At 40.2% G+C, this 18505-nt stretch overlaps 1 protein-coding gene across 1 annotated transcript in view; it reads right to left on the reverse strand.

Annotated features, from left to right (window-relative positions):
* The window catches only part of LOC126195572 (dynein axonemal heavy chain 2), a 957657-nt gene that overhangs the window by 433853 nt on the left and 505299 nt on the right, over window positions 1-18505 (reverse strand). Inside the window, 1 exon segment of the mRNA XM_049934198.1 lies at window positions 3514-3697. Within this exon segment, the coding sequence (XP_049790155.1) occupies window positions 3514-3697 (184 nt within the window).

Genomic DNA, 18505 nt, shown 5'->3' on the forward strand with positions numbered 1-18505 from the left:
TGGATTAGCTTTCCTACATAGTTTGTAATTATATGTGACATTTGTTTGAGTACAAAAGTCTTTTAGTGTTAAAATTTGTGCATCATGGTCTGAAAGGCCATTCACAGTTTTACTAACAGAATGCGTATCTAGTAACGAAGAATGAATAAAAATATTGTCTATGGGTGTGCTACTGTTCCCCTGCACCCTAGTTGAAAAAAACATAATCTGAATCAGATCATTTGAGTTTAGGAGATCTATCAACATCCTTTTCCTTGCACAATCATACACAAAATTAATATTGAAGTCACCACATGTAACTAATTTCTGGTACTTCCTATGAAGTGAACCAAGAGCACTCTCCAGCTTGAGCAGAAATGCTCTGAAGTCAGATTTAGGGGACCTATAAACAACAACAATTAGAAGTTTAGTTTCACTAAAGTCAATTGCCCCTGCACAACATTCAAATATCTGTTGAGTGCAGTGCCATGATACATCTATGAACTCAAATGAAATACTGTTTTTTCACATACATGGCCACTCCCCCAGTCTGCAAGAACTCCTTGAAAAACACCCAGCTAATCTGTATCCCAGTAAAGGAAGCCATCTAGAGGAATCCTTCCTGAACAACTTCAATCAGAAACCCCTTGCCAGGTTCAGATTCACTGATGACATTTTCGAAATATGGACCATGGGTAAAGACACTCTATCCACATTCCTTCAGAACTTCAACACCCTCTCCACCATTAGTTTCACCTCGTCCTCCTCAGCACAACAAGCCACCTTCCTCGGTGACGATCTCCACTTCAAGGATGGCTGCATCAGTAACTCCATCCATATCACATCTATCAACCACCACCATTACCTCCACATCAACAGCTGCCATCCATTCCATATCATGAAGTCCCCTCCATACAGCCGAGCCACCAGTGGCAATCTCATCTCCAGTCACAAGCAGTCCCTCTCCAAATATAGCAAGGGTCTCACTGAGGCCTCAACAAACAGAAATTACCCACCCAACCTTTTACAGAAACAGATCTCCTACACCTTGTCTCTCCAGTCACCAACCACCGCCCACCCACCCACCCACCCACCCACCCACCCACACACACACACACACACACACACACACACACACACCGTCTGGCCACGAAGGTGCACTACTCCCACAACTCAGTAGTCCCCAGGACTGGAGAAATTGAAAAACGTTGTCTGTCAGGGTTTTAACTAACTCCCTTTGTGCCCTGAAATGAGGCTACCCAACCCACTATCCTTACCATCCCCCCCCCCCCCCCACACACACACACACAATCTTATTCCGCTGCCCACCAAACCTATGCAAATCCTTGTCCTTCTTTCTCCACCCCCAGCCCCAACCCCTTGCCTCATGGCTCATATCCCTAGAATAGTCCCATGTGTAAGACCTGTGCCCATGTATCCTCACACCACCACCTACTCCAGTCTGGTCACAGGTATCTCCTATTCCATCAAAGGCAGGGCTACTTGTGAAAGCAGTCAAGTGATATACAAACTAAGCTTCAAATGCGGCTACTAACAACCTGTCTGTCTGCATGAATGACCACTGACAAACTGAGGATCAACCACTTGCTGAACATGCTGCCCAACAGGAAGTGTTTCACTCCAATGATTGCTTCATTCCCTGCTCCAATGGGATCCTTCCTTTCTGAATTTCATAGGTGGGAACTCTCCCTGCAATATATCCTACATTCTCATAACCCTTCTGGATTTTTGGGATTCCATAAACCCTTGGTGGAACTGCAGAAAGTGGGAGGCGGTCGGAAGGGCAGCAGAGTTCCTTACCAGCTGGTTGGTGGTGTCTTTACTGTTCTTCTAATATGTGCTATCTCTGAGTAAACTATGCATTTTATCATGATTGTTGCCACATTTTTTTTTAATTTGTTCTTTTACAGTACACATAGTTTTACACAGTATATTGTAGTGTTCCATGAATTTACTTTCTGATTTGAGTTTCTTGACTTCTTGTGGTTTTAACTTTCAGTAACTGAAACATACTTACATTATGACTGTGGTAGTGCATGTGGATCAGACTTCGTAGATGATGCAGTTTTCAGTAATACTGCAACTGTAGTTCAACACAAATGGAACTGTTATAAATGAATATGAAGATTTCCTTCTGCAACAGTCCCCATACATTGTTCCATAAGTTTTTACAACATCTTATAAACACTGCTTTACAACTTAGGGCATATCACATAAGAGTGCATATGTCAGTTTTACAGCAAAGGGGTTCCGAATTCTACCGACGTGGTAGAACCCTTTTATGGGATGACCTAAATCCAGAAAAGAGCAAACTCAGTGATGATCAACATCTATTCCATACCAATACTGACATATGGTACAGAAGCATGCACCTTCAAAAAGAGAGAGTTTTCATCTCTCCAGACATCAAAAATGAAATTCATTAGATCAATCATCCAGAATATCAAGATGGATAAGTTTAGGAATGAGGAGGTGAAGAATAGTAGTATGAGCATGTAATGAGGTTGGAGCATACAAGAAGAGCCCAAATAAATTTTGAAAGAGAGGTGAAGGACAATGTCTTTTAAGAACACACAGAACCTGTTCAAGGGACCTGATCATGATTATGTCACTACCAGAGGAAGGACATGGATGATCTCTCAGTGACAGGTTTATATGGACAGAAGGAAATGGAAGAGACTGATTAACAGTATCCATGAAACTGTAATTGTACAGTGACGATAATGATGGTAATCATATGAACACCAAACTCAAGTGGGATCAGAAAGTTTTGAAATTTGAACTATAATAGTTGGTACTCATACAGTACACAAAAGATGCACCGAACACAGTAGATAGACAAGGTTCTTACAGCTCAACAAAACAGTTGTGCCAGAGCACTACATTATCACCAGTCACTCTATGGTGTATGATAATGTCAAAATTCTGGTGTCAACATCATCTTTCTGGGACTCAGTAGTCAAAGATGCAGCTGAAATTTGTCTGGAAAAGAATTTAATTAATAGAGATACTATTTTTGGCTCTGACAAATCAAGGAATACTGCACCTCTCTTAAGAAACATGCTAAGACATCGGTAAAGTGAAGTTCATAATGATACATCAATATCCTAGCACAGATTGACCACACTACCACAGGTTCAATTTATGCCTACTTCTTTGTCACCAATCAATGGCCATGAAACTTGTATGCCTGTGTCACGATGCGTTGGTTTAAAAGAGTAGTGTGAGTGATGTATCCTCAGTATGTTGGCTCACACTGAAGACAGGTTACACGTAAATGGCTGAACAATTAGAAGAAGAAATTTAATGGATATATCACTGCCCAACGAAAACGTAAGGATGCATGCTTTGCATACTGTTTACCCAATTTCCCACTCTGAAAATGTTCTTTCTCACATGCAGTAACATATTTTTATTTAAAAAAATATAAACATTATTCATTTCATAAATATCTCATTGGAACTGTCATAAATAAAACACTCCCTAAAGAGAGTAATGAAGAAGTCATCTCACCAATGTATTTCGGCTCTTCATCAAAATCAGATAACTGCTGGGTCAGCATGGAGCCATAAATTCGAATGATTTGAGGTGTGCTTGGGAAAGTCATATTTATAAGATTAAACCGACTCATCAAGCGGTTAGAAATAGTATTGCGACCACCACCAGGAGGACCCATTGCTGCCATTAGCTGCATGTCCTATAAGAAAATAAATTTATACATCAGCCACAGAAGCATTGTTCTTTCATAAACTGATGGGCTAAGTGTAAACAGTTAAAAAGATACATAATCATAGAACTGGTCAAACCTTTTTAAAGGAATACAGATACATATTTATGGACACAACATTATGAAACCTGAACAATACTCACTGATTAAAATGAAAACATAAACACATTTATATAAGAGTACTGATAAATGAAACGTGTTATGTAATTAAAAAATGCTCAAATCAGTAGAACAAAAGCAAGTTCATTTTGCTGGCACATATCATCACGCAAATAATGAATTATTTATAGCAATTTTCTATGGGGGGGGGAGGGGGGGGATAAAGGGGGCGGGGGGGGCGGGGGGTGGGAAGATACGAGCTGTGTATGTACTCTGTATCAGCTGCTGTAAGTGAGTAGTGAAAGGTGGAACCAATTATGCATATTTTTCTCCTTTAATCATAACAAACTAATTATCTTCTATTATTGTTTGAGTTGAATAATATCCATTTCTTTCAAATAACAATAAACTTTTATTATATTTGTATGATTAAAATTAATGTCAGACTTGAGTGGTGACTAAGGTCATACAGAAACTAGAAGTTTTAAATAAATTCCCATTATATGAGGATTATTTCAAAAGTTCTGCATACTGTAAGACAGAATTGAAGCAAATAATTTATTTTACGAAATACCTCTATAAGCCTTCAATATAATCTTCATTCTTGGTTATGACAGCTTGCCAATGTATTGGCAACTTTGTATTCAAGATATGGCATCTACATTGTTAAGCTACCTGATTACTTGGGTCAGCTCACTGGAAGCTTCATCAATTGTATCAAAACATTTTCCACTTAGTAGTTTCTTCAATTTGAGAGATAAACCAAAGTCTGGTGGACTCATACCAGGACTGTATGGAGGATGGGGAAGTATTTTTCTCATCCATGTTTGTCGAGTGTCTCTCTCACTGGTAGGGCAATATGCGGTTATCAGTTATCGTGGAAAATGAGATCACATGCTGAAAGTATGTCAGGCCTTCGACAAATTTTCGGGTGCAAAACATTTTGCAGAACAGCTTCTAGTATGTGCTTCTTACAGATGCCCCCTGGTGCCATACACAAAGATCATCATCAGTTTCACCCTTAACTAAAGATGGCAGAATTTTTTTGGGCGTGGAGAGTCACAACTTTTTCACTGTGATGACTGAGACTTCAGTTTGTCTCAAAATCTCATATCCAGGTTTCATCAAGCGCAACTGTCCTTTTCAGAAAGTGTTCACCTTCTGTTCAATAATGCTGAAGAAGAATGAGATTTTCACTCTGCAGCAGAGTGTGCCTGATATGAAACTTCCTGGCAGATTAAAACTGTGTGCTGGACCGAGACTCGAACGCGGGACCTTTGCCTTATGCAGGCAAGTGCACTACCAACTGAGCTAACCAAGCACGACTCATGACCCATCCTCACAGCTTCAATTCTGCCAGTACCTCATCTCCTACCTTCCAAACTTCACAGAAGCTCTTCTGCAAACCATGCAGAACTAGCACTCCTGGAAGAATGGATATTGCGGAGACATGGCTTAGCCACAGCCTGGGGGATGTTTCCAGAATGAGATTTTAACTCTGCAGTGGAGTGTGCACTGATATGAAACTTCCTGGCAGTTTAAACTGTGTGCCAGACCGAGACTCAAACTCGGGACTTTTGCCTGTCGCGGGCAAGTGCTCTACCAACTGAGCTACACAAGCATGACTCACAACCCGTCCTCACTGGTGGGCCCGAGTATAGAGGTGTCCATGAATACTACAGAATGGACACCACCAGCTTCATCCCCATAGGCCCTAATGAATGGTTCTAACACTCTACTATGAAAAGTCTATGGAGAGTAATACAAATAGTAACTTCTGTTCAATACAGAACCAGACTACCAAAGGGACTGACTAACTAGTCACACATGCAGTCCACTCTTTAATTCATTGTGCATGGCAAACTAAGAATGAGCTTGACTATTTATATTATGGTCAAGCCAGCCATTATAAGAAAATTATACAAATCCAACCATATTATCACCAGGAGATAAATACTACTATCAGAGCACAGAAAAGGTGAATATGCTCCTGTTGATGAGATTCTCATTGAAAACTGGGGTTCAGCTGTTTCATTCTACCTGCCTCAACACCTTTAAAAATGTTCCCAAAAATTTAGTCATGCAAACACATTCACTTTCTTTTTAACATACAATTCACCTGTCATTCCCACAGACTCCCCTAACTGTAACTCACACACACTCACTAGTCCATCACTGTTAAGTCACTCTCAACCATCCATTTCCACTTGCCCGTTCTCACTCATTCCTTCAGCCCAACTCATTGTCTTTATCCCTTTGTGTCTCTCTAACTGATGCTGTCTCCTGTCTAACAGCCATAGTGTCCTTCATTCTCTCCTGTACTACTGTTTCCTCTCACTATCACTGTCTCCCTCTTGCTGTTATTATCTCATTCATTTGTTCCCACTGCTCCTGTCTCTTCTCACTGTCACAATCTCTCTCTTGCTCTTGTCACTGTCATAGACTATGTCTCTCATGATCACTGATTCTCATCCACTTCCACTTTCTCCTTCTCTTTATTCCTCTCCCAATGGCAGTGTCTCCTTCATTCTTTCCTTAGCACTATTCTGTCACTGTCAACTATGCTGCACCGTCACTGTGCCCCTCTCTTTCTCTCACCCTGCATTGTCTCCTTTGCTCTTTGTATAACACAACCACTGTCTGCTATCTTCCACTATTTATTCTCTCTCTCTTTCCCACTGCCACTGCTCTTTCAACATAAAAAGTGCAAATATTTTTGCATGGAAAAATTTTTGAGAAAAATTTTAAAGGTGATGAGTAAGGTAGAATGAGACAGCTGATACCACTCTTTTCAGTCAGTGTGTTTTTAAACTTCACACCTATACAAATATGCACAAAACTGTACTGCAGTGACAAAAAATTGACTAAAAAGGGTCTTACCATGCCTGAAAAGAACCTAAAATGACTGCCAAAAATTATATATACCTGGAAAGGCTGCAAGCTCAGTAAAATACTTCTAATAATACTTTTACTCATTTTAGATACAAATCATGAGCTGGGTGTTCTGATGAACTGTGATCAATGAGCAAAGTGTAAAGAAAAAATCCAAAGCAAACAACTTTGTGTGAACCTTACATTATGCATCATTATTTTTGTTTACATGTGCCAAAGTATATAAATAGACTGTCAGCGCACACTCCATTGCAGAGTGAAAATCTCATTCTGGAGACATCCTCCAGGCTGTGGCTAAGGCATGTCCCCACAATATCCTTTCTTCCAGGAGTGCTAGTTCTGCACGGTTTGCAGAAGAGCTTCTGTGAAGTTTGGAAGGTAGGAGACGAGTACTGGTAGAATTGAAGCTGTGAGGATTAGTCGTGAGTCGTGTTTGGGTAGCTCAGTTGGTAGAGCACTTGTCCGCAAAAGGCAAAGGTCCCGAGTTCGAGTCTCGGGCCAGCACACAGTTTTAATCCATCAGGAGGTTTCATATCAGCGCACACTCCACTGCAGAGTGAAAATCTCATTCTCGAAACATCCCCTAGGCTGTGGCTAAGCCATGTCTCCGCAATATCCTTTCTTCCAGGAGCGCTAGTTCTGCAAGCTTCTGTGAAGTTTGGAAGGTAGGAGACGAGGTACTGGCAGAATTGAAGCTGTGAGGACGGGTCGTGAGTCATGCTTGAGTAGCTCAGTTGGTAGAGCACTTGCCCGTGAAAGGCAAAGGTCCTGAGTTCAAGTCTCGGTCCAGCACACAGTTTTAATCTGTCAGGAAGTTTCGTTATTATTTTTGTTTACATGTGCCAAAGTATATAAACATATCAAAGTATATAAATAGCCTGTCAAAACTTTACTGGCCCATAGAATTCATTTTATATAAGCAGTACACATTACTGTATCTGGGAAAAGAGGGAGCTAGTGCAAAAGTACTCCTGTTGGAGCACAAAAAAGGCTAGTATGTTCCTCTTTTAAAGACTCTGACAAAAGAGCAGAGATCTGTTGCCTCAATATTCATTCTGCCTTCCTCACCAAAAATTTTAGCATGTAAACTCATTCACACATTTTAGTGCTGAAAGAGAATGGCAGAGAGCCTGTGATGGTGGAAGAGATAGGAGACAGTGGGAGTGGGAGAGAAAGAGAGAGGAGACAGTGATGGTTGGAGAAAGTGTCAGTGAAAGAGAAAGAGAGATGGACAAAGACAATAGCAGTTGCAGCCAAAGAGACAGGAGATGTTGAGGGTCTGTGAAAGAGAGTGCCAGCAATAAAGAAAGAGAGATGGATGAAAATAGAAGCAGTTGGAGCAAATGAGAGAGTAGACAGAGGAAATGAACAATACAGATGAGTGTAGATCATGCATGGGCGTGAGGGGTCTGGACCCTCCCAGATTGGTGAACTTTAAACATGTAGGTGCAGAGCACATGCACTTTTTACCGAAATTTTGAACACATTGGTATAGTGGAAAAAATAAATAGGAACCCCCAGAATTTTTGAGTTTCCGAGGTATGGTGGAGACAGTGACAGTGGAAAATAAAGTCAAAAGGAGACAGTGTAAGCGAGATAGAAGGCAGTAGCAGTGGGATATACTGTAAATCAATGGGATAAAATGGGAATGTGGGAGAGAGACACATACAGGTTGTGGTAGTGAAAGAGGGATGCAGAGTATGAAGGCTTAACTACAAAGACAGAGTAGGTAAAAGGATTTAAAATGATGTGTTAAAAGAGCACGAATATGTTTGCGTGCCGAAATGTTTGTTGAGTGAGGCAGAACGAGGACTGAGGCAAATTGTTCCTAACTTTTCTGTCAAAGTCTTTTAAAGAGGAACATAGTCACATTTTTTGCCTTCTGACAGGAGCATTTTTAGCTGGTAAATTATAAACATTTCACACAGTTCAACCTACTTATTAGTACGAATTGTATCAAAATCCTTACAGTAGTTCCTAAGATTGGCCTGATCATACAGACAGAAGCAAGCTGGGGACTTCAATTTATGCATGTAGGTATTATTCTTCTTTCCTGTCAGCCTCTCTTGGTCAACTCCTGTTGCTTCGACCCAGATGGTATTAGGTTGCGAGGCCTGAGGGTGTCTTTCATTCTCATTTTCTTTTCTAACACATGGCTGTTAACTGAATGGCTCCCGGTATAAGGAGACCAACCTTACCAAGTGCCCATGGCCAGTAAGGGACAGATGAGCAGGTAAGGAAGGGGCACCCCCTTGTGCCAGGGATGAGAAATTGTCCCTAAAAGCAGAGAAACCATTAACACGGTCAATGGCAGGAGGATGTAGAAGGGAACAGGAAACCACTGCATTAACGATCCCATACAGGATTCCCAAATAGAAACATGGCTATGTCCAATTCAAAATTTTCTGGAGTTTCAATTCCCTCATTCAGATCTCCAGGGGTCGATGTCTTGGGCAAGGCTGTAAGGAGTAAAGGAATAAAAGAACAGATGAGAATTGGAACATGGAATGTCAGAACCCAATTAAAAGCTGGGAAACTAGAAGAGGTTAAGATGCTGATGGAAAAGTCACAGCTGGACATATTAGGAATCTGTGAAACAAGATGGGGCAGTAACGGTGATTTTATGTCAGGGGATGATAATTCACAATGGTAGTGCTCAAACAGGAAGAAATGGCGTCGCTATAATTTTGAGAGGAAAATGGAAGAACAAAGTGTTGAACACACACCACTGCAGTGATAGGATAATGATGATTAAAACTGAAGCACAACCCATAGATTTGTGTGTAATTGCAGCTTACTTATCAACAACAATAGCAAGGATGAGGACATAGAAGTAGTGTATGAGCAAATTGATGACTTAATGAAACTGGTTAAAGAAAACGACAATCTTATCATAACTGGTGATTTCAATGCATCAACTGGTGAAGATAACAAAGGCTTATGGAATGGCAAGTTTGGGTTAGGAAAAATGAATGCTAGAGGAGAAAGGTTGCTAGATTTCTGAGAACAGAATCTACATCTACATCTACATCCATACTCCGCAAGCCATCTGACAGTGTGTGGCGGAGGGTACCCTGAGTACCTCTATCGGTTCTCCCTTCTAGTCCAGTCTCATATTGTTCGTGGAAAGAAGGATTGTCGGTATGCATCTGTGTGGGCTCTAATCTCTCTGATTTTATCCTCATGGTCTCTTCGCGAGATATACGTAGGAGGGAGCAATATACTGCTTGACTCTTCGGTGAAGGTATGTTCTCGAAACTTTAACAAAAGCCCGTACCGAGCTACGGAGCGTCTCTCCTGCAGAGTCTTCCACTGGAGTTTATCTATCATCTCCGTAACGCTTTCGCGATTACTAAATGATCCTGTAACGAAGCGCGCTGCTCTCCGTTGGATCTTCTCTATCTCTTCTATCAACCCTATCTGGTACGGATCCCACACTGCTGAGCAGTATTCAAGCAGTGGGCGAACAAGCGTAGTCACCAACACGTGTTTTGAAATGCCCAAGAGAAGAAGATATACATGGAAAAGTCCAGCAGATGGCAAAATGTATCAGATATATTATATCCTAGTGAAGAAGAAATTTATGAATCAAATAAAGTCTACACACACATACCCTGGATATGATATAGACAGTGACCATGTTCTAGTGATAGCACACTATAGTAGCAGATTAAAGAAATATAAAATAACTAACCAACACAGATGGTTTGGAGAAAAACTTAAGGAAAAGTAAGTAGCTGCAGACATGAAAGAATTGACTGATAACCTGATAGGTAACAGGGAAGGATGGGAAGGATTCAAAGAGACCATAGAAGTAGCTGCTAAAGAACTAGTAGGATTAAGGAAACTAGCACCAAGGAAACCACGGATGACCAAGGAAATACTAGACCTTGCTGAAGAATGAAACAGGCTGAGGAAAAATGATTTCGATAAGTACAAAAGAATAAAAAATGCAATTACACAGAAATGTAGATTTGAAAAAGAAAAGTGGATGCACGACAAACATAAGAAAATTCAACAATATCTAAGTGGAGGTCAAATTGATAGAGCCTACTCTAAAATTAAATCAATGCAGATAAAGCCAAGAACAAAAACAAATATGGTCAAGAATAAAAACGGTGACCTACTTTTCAAATTAGAGGATGTATGTGAAAGACGGAAAGAGTATATTGAGGAACTATATGAAGGAGAAGATATTGCTAATGAGGGGGAAATTCTGTAAGAAGAGAGCAGTGTGGATATCGACATGATAGCGCTACCCATATCTAAAGAGGAATTCCACAGTGCCTTGAATGATCTAAGTAATGGCAAAGTGACAGCCACAGATAACATCCAAGCAGAAATACTGAAGGAAAATGGAGAATCAACAAAACAGTACTTATCTAAAGTTATTAAAGGGTACTATGAAAATGGAAAAGAACTACCTACAGATTTGCTTAATGGCAAAACAGTAATAATCATTATAAAAAAATAAAAATCAAAATCAAAAAATAAAATAAAAAATGCTCTGGACTGTGAGAACTATAGAACTATCTCCTTACTATCCCACACTTCCAAAATAATGTTAAACATAATAAAAAAATCTAATAAAAAAGAAAATTGAGGCAAACCTAGGAGAAGACCAATTTGGTTTCAGATCCAGAAAAGGAACTAGAGAGGCAATACTAGCTCTGAGGATGGTATTAGAAAGACGAATTGGAGTTAATAGGAAAACCTACTTGACCTTTATAGATTTCCAAAAGCATTTGACATGGTTAATTGGAAACTGTTATTCCGAACAATGAAGGAAATAAATCTTGATTGGAGGGACAGAAGATTGATCTGGAACCTGTATAAAAGGCAGGAAGCAGAAATAGAAGTGAATGGTGTGAAGAAGAAAGCAAAAATAAGGAGGAGAGTAAGGCAAGGATGCCAATCATCACCATATCTGTTCAACTTATTTATTGAAAAAACTATTGAAAAACTGAAAAGAATAACCAAAGAAATTAAAATTAATGGGGAACGAAAACACTGTATCCGTTTCGCAGATGATATAGTAGTACTTGCTGACTCAGTAAAGGAAATGGAGTTTATGTTACTAAAATTAGCCAAAATCCTAAGAGAATTTAATCTAAAAATAAATAAGAAGAAAACAAAAACTATGGTAGTAGGGAAGACAAAAGAAAATGGTAAAGTTAATATTAAACTAGAAGATGATGTTCTAGAGCAGGTTGAGAACTTCTATTATTTGGGGAGCACAATCACTGAAGACAATAAATGTATCACAGATATAAAGAGAAGAATAGCCTTGGCAAAGCAAGCTTTCCAAAATACAAGGAATTTACTAACAGACAATCATATAAGCCTAGAGAGTAGGAAAAAGTTTGCCAAAACTTTTGTCTGGAGTGTCTTAATATACGGATGTGAAGTGTGGACTCTGGGAAAGGCAGGGAAAAAGAGACTGGAAGCAATGGAAATGTGGATATGGAGAAGAATGATGAAAACAAGACAGGTAGATAGAAAAAGTAATGAACAGGTCTTAAGAGAAGTGAATGAGAACAGAACACTGCTAAATTATATAGGAAGAAGGAAATAAAAAAATGATGGGGCACATAATGAGACACAACCAGTTCCTAAAGAATGTATTTGAAGGAAAAGTTTCAGGGAAAAAACCAAGAGGCAGGCCAAGATCAACGTATTTTAATAACATCAAAGAAGATATGGGGATAAAATTGTATGAAGAATTGAAGAGGATGACAATGGAGAGAGGGACATGGCTAAATCGACAAGGCGTAGCCTTTAGTTTATGATGATGTATTATAATTTGATATGTGTGAATTGGCATATATCTGATGAACTTTATATTTAAATGTTGTAGGTATTTGAACTGAATGTGGAAAACAAAAGAAAAGGTAATGCTCAAAATGAGACTTCAACTTGTGATTACCAGTCTAGATTGCTACTGACAGTGCCATAAAGCTCATTACAAACTGTCATCTCTTTAGTGACTTTACTTTACTTTGTTACTTTAGTGAATTTACACAGTTTGGTGAACTTCAAAGTCATGCTTCTCCAGTATTTTTGAGAGTTTGCTTTGAACTACTTGGGGAGATTGATATTTGAATTCAATAAATAAATAAATAAAAATATCTCCTTGCAGTGAAGTCCCCTCGTGAGCTGCTCCTGAGAGAACCTGCTATTATTTTGTTTTCATTAGTTTTGTAAAAGCCTATCAGCTGCTGAAACAAACAAGCATTTTTCAATTTCTGATGATACATTACACACATTATTGCCTCATCTACTAAGCATAGTCCCACCATTTGCAACAGTATTTCATCTGTCCAGATACCTAGCCTTGCAGTTGTTTCAAAGGCAGCTATAAATATCTTCATATCTTCAGTTGTTTTGCCCAAAAAGGGATAATCAGACTGGCCACAGCCAAATATGGCAAAGGTGTGGCTCCAATGGATGAAGCTCTCCATAGCTTGGCTTGAGCTAACTCCTTGAGTACCTGTGAGTTATCCTTTTTAACTTCATTTGTTTTGTTAAAGTTGAAACATGTCCTGTGAGGAAACACTCTGTGTATCTGACTCTGACATTGCAAAACCCTTTACCCACCAAAAAATAACAAACAAAATACACATAATAAGTAAACAAGCAGAGCCACTGCCATCATTGTAGAATAGCAACAAAAATGTTCTCAACCTTTGCATCTTGACTCTAAAAACTGCTGTGCATAACATCCGTAGTGCAGACACATACAACATTTAACAGGTGGTGACAGAGTGAAAGGTGAGCTGTGGCCTGACAAATTGCACTGTGTGCATCTTAATGACGGCATGCCAGAATAATATGCTCTCGTATTACCTCCGAAATGAGGAAGGTCAGCATGCTCCTCAGCCTTCACAAACAGCACCTTTAAATTCCTGTGGTAAGAAATTCTTTTATTCAAAAGTTACATGACAGAATCAAAGCTGGATGAGCAATCAGTATCCATGGTCAGCCATGGCTGCTGGAGTGTACCTGTGTCAGCAGTTGCCCTAAAGAAAGGCGGCATATGGAAATTGCGGCTGGTGGCATTGTGCTGCAGTCAGAACAATGGAAGAATGCTGATGCACGATAGCGGTGGCTACTGGTGATGGACAATAAAAGGCAGCTCTGCCTGCCATCCTAGTTCCATAGTGGTGGTGTAAAGCCCACCAGAGTAAGAAGGGTCAGACAGAGCCAGTAACATGGCTGACGAAGATGGAATGCATCCATTATGGATGATGGACAGCAACAATATAGGCCAGAATGGGGTGGAGGACAGTGACAGCGCAGGAGGGCAGTTTAAAAGCCAGGTTTGAAGCCACAGCTCACAAGGAAGGTGAGTCAATGGGTGCATCTACTGCATAAAAGTGCCAAACTGGCTATATAAAGATATAGCTCAGGCAGGGGCTCACTACTATTAACATTGAAGTCTGTCTGCAGTGGCTGCCTGCTTCATCTTGGACTGCATGCTGTTTTCTTCTCTTCCTTACAGGCTGGAGTCGACTGCATTACCGGCCATACTGTGCACAGCTGAATGCTACTGAGACTGAGGGTCTAAATAACGTGGTACATTTCTGAGCTAGGCTGGCTAGTGTTTCCACAATGGCACTGCTGTTGGCTTGTAAGCTGTAACAGGCATCGATGGCTGGGCATCACTGTTGGCCAGCTATCAGTTCATTTGCGCTGGTTTTCCTGTCTTTCCAGTTCCTTTAGAAGCCCTGCTAGTGCTGTAGAGTCACAACTTCAGCTTTCAGAGAAGCTATCTTGCTTCTTCACATATTGAATAAGTGTTCTTGTATACTTAATATTCACTGTTGTGCCATAGCACTTAGGAACTGAGATGACATGTGCTTCCCTCCACATGATGTCGTTCTGCTGAATTAATGCAGGAGCAGGCCGTTATCTCAGGAAAAGCTGTTGTGCAACATTTTTTCTACCTATTTTAGATGATCATCTAAATCTTGTGCATGTTTCAGGCCTAATTCTACTCTATTTTCTAGTTTGTCCATTCTCTCATTTCATTCAGAATCCAAATCAAGAAGTTTATCATCTACGTTAGCAAATCATTCATCCATCACAGAAAGTCTGTCATCTATTTGACAACATATTTAGTCTATTTTGGACAATCCATTATCTATTTAAGAACAAGTTTTATTTCCCTAAACCCTCATTTCCATCTATGAGAGCCATTGCTGTTAACCTCCTCACAAATAATGATTTTTGAGTTACAGGATTGGTGTTGACAATAGGTACAAAGGCTCTAATAGTAGGTGATCTATTATTTCCCAAATTGCTTATAAACCAATGAAGTTCACTAAATAATATCAATGTCTAAATAGGAATTAGCCTAACAAATTCACTATATAAATTGCCAATTACCTAACCAGGTCACTGTATTAATTAAAATTAAAAGTCCACTGCCCAATAAATAGTATCTTATTTAAACAGAACACACCATGTTTTGATAAAGTGAACCCTAATTAGAGTTCATAAAGGTTACATCCACTGCTCATCTGTAGAGATTACTTGCTCTTGATCAGCACTGGAAGCCAATTGCAATTGAAAATGGTTGCTCCCAATGTGTGTAACTACTGACTGTGAACACAAGGTGCCAATCACCACTACACAGGTGTAGCACACTCAATGTGTACTCTATCACTGCTGTCTCAAACTATTCTTCCCAGAAAACAATATTCACACCCATCAAGCAAATAGTGTAAGCATAGTTTCTGTATTTACACAATGGAGAAAAGAACAGCAATCGATCATGAAATCTATTTTTTTTTATTTATTTATTTTTATTTTTTATTTTTTATAAGCGGATCTAGATTTCAACCATTACATAGTCATCTTCATTGCATATGACAGCAGCTGATGTTTGTCCAAACTGTAACATACTAAACAATATTGGTTGCTATAGAGCGTACATAACTCTAACATACACTATGTGATCAAAAGTATCCAGACACCCCCAAAAACATACATTTTTCATATTCTGTGCATTGTGTTGCCACCTGCTGCCAGGTACTCTATATCAGCGACCTCAGAAGTCATTAGACATCGTGAGAGAGTAGAATGGGGTGCTCCACGGAACTCAAGGACTTCGAACGTGGTCAGGTGATTGGGTGTCACTTGTGTCATACATCTGTATGCGAGATTTCTACACTCCTAAACATCCCTAGGTCCACTGTTTCCGATGTGATAGTGAAATGGAAACAGCACAAAAGTGTACAGGCCAACCTCCTCTGTTGACTGACAGAGACCACTGCCAGTTCAAGAGGGTCATAATGTGTATAATAGAGAGTCATCTATCCAGACCATCACAAAGAAATTCCAAACTGCGCCACGATCCACTGTAAGTACTAAGACAGTTAGGTGTGAGGTGAGAAAACTTGGATTTCATGGTCGAGCGGTTGCTCATAAGCCACACACATCATGCCAGTAAATGCCAAACGATGCCTTGGTTCATGTAAGGAGTGAAAACATTGGATGATTGAACAGTGGAAAAATGTGTGGAGTGACTTTTCACAGTACACGAAGTGGCGATCCGATGGCAGTATGTGGGTACATGGTGAATGCCCGGTGAACGTCATTTGCCAACGTACATAGTGCCAACAGTAAAATTCAGAGGCACTGGTGTTATGATGTGGTCGTGTTTTTCATGGAGGGGGCTTGTAGTTTTGCATGGCGCTATCACAGCATAGGCTTAAATTGATGTTTTAAGCACCTTTTTGCTTCCCACTGTTGAAGAGCAATTCGGGAATGACAATTGCATCTTTCAAAACGATCGAGAAACTTTTCATACTGCACGGCCTGTGGTGGAGTTGTGACACGACAATAATATTCCTGTAATGGTCTGGCCTGCACAGAGTCCTGACATGAATCCTGTAGAACACCTTTGGAATGTTTTGGAATGCCGAATTCATGCCAGGCCTCACCGACCGACATCGATAACTCTCCTCAGTGCAGCACCCATGAAGAATGTGTTGACATTTCCCAAGAAACCTTCCAGCACCTGACTGAATGTATGCCTGTGAGAGTGCAAGCTGTTATCAAGGCTAAAAGTGGGCCAACACCATACTGAATTCCAGCATTACCGATGGAGGGCACCACAAACTTGTAAGTCATTTTCAGCCACGTGCCTGGATACTTTTGATCACATAGTGTAAACTGAAGCCGTTGCTTACATCCTATTCAACTATGTAACCAACGGTTTCAGGTTATGTTACACTTCTGTATGCTCTATATCAACCAAAATCTTTTCTTACTTGACACTTTGGATAAATGTCATCTGTTGTTATATGCAATGAAGATGTCTACATAATGGTGTAAACCTAGATCTGCTGTAAAAACAAAACGATCACAATCAACTGCTGTTCTTTTCTCCACTGTCTATATTCAACAATTGCTGTGCACAAGGGGATGATATGGATTCCAATCTGCTCCTAAATTTGTTGCCAACTTTCAACTTCTGCTTCTTGACCACTCAAAATTACATTCAGTTCCCCAAAAATCTTCTTTGTATTTAATACTGACCATTAAATATTCCAGGACACTCATTATTATTGTTTGCTCTTGCTGTTAAATGTCTCTTCTTGTGTGGTACTGTTGCTATGATAAATATACTCCTATGTATCTGTGAATGTGTTATTAATTACACTGGTGTCCAGAATTAAAGCAACAAACAGAAATTTTGCAAAGTTGCTTTTATTTTGCCACAAAACAGTGTAAACATGTGATAATAAAGTAAAAACAATGCAAAGAATTAAGAACATACACAACTGCGGCAACTTAACGGATTCGCACACACATTCCGACAACTGGTTATTGTGCTCATTATTGGGTGTGACCCACCCTGGCAACAATACAAGCCTGACAATGTGGAGGGATGCTGCGAATGATGTCATCAGTCTCATGTTGAGGCAGTAACACCTATTCTTCCTGCAGAGCAACTCACATTCTTGGAGAGTGGTTGGTGGATGCTGACATGATGGAAGCCATGTACCTAGTGCATCCCATACATGCTCAATGGGATTAAAATCAGGAGAGCGAGCAGACCATGCCATGTGTGCAATATCTTCCATTTCCAAGAAAACATCAACCACGCTTGCTCTCTGAGGTTGAGCATTATCGTCTATCAAGTCTGGGCCCACAGCACCTTGCAGCAACTGCACGTAAGGTCCCAAGATCTCATCATGATACCTGACAGCAGTTAAACCTTCCTGATTCACCGGTACAATTTCATCAAGAGATGTTTGAATGGTAAACATTTTCCCTGCTCACACCATTAGGAATCCTCCTCAATATTGGTCTCTTTCCACAATCTTGAAATGGTGTTTCACATTCCCTCTAGATATGAATCCATCAAGAATCACTCTTGAGACTAAATTGGGGCTCATCTGTGAAAACAACATTGGGCCATTGATCGACCATCCAGGTGGCATGTTGATGACTCCACTCTAGACATTCCCTTCTGTGAAGACGCGTCAGAGGTAGACATACAGCAGGTCTTCCGACACTAAAGGCTAATCTGCTGAAGCCTTCTGCATAATGTTTACCTTGGTACAACACTTTCAGTGGAAGCTGCAAGCTCACATGCCAGATGCCATGCATTACTAAGGCAGTACTGTCGTGCCCTTACAGCCAAATGATGGTCCTCTCTTGTGAAGTTGCACGTGGTCAGCCCTGCCCTGGTCTTTGAGATACAGTTTCGGTCTCTATAATCTGTTGCAACATCCAAGGAACGACAGAAGGATTCACGCTAAGCCATCAGCTGCA

The sequence above is a fragment of the Schistocerca nitens genome, chromosome 7, assembly GCF_023898315.1.
Source record: "Schistocerca nitens isolate TAMUIC-IGC-003100 chromosome 7, iqSchNite1.1, whole genome shotgun sequence".
Lineage (NCBI taxonomy): Eukaryota > Metazoa > Arthropoda > Insecta > Orthoptera > Acrididae > Schistocerca > Schistocerca nitens.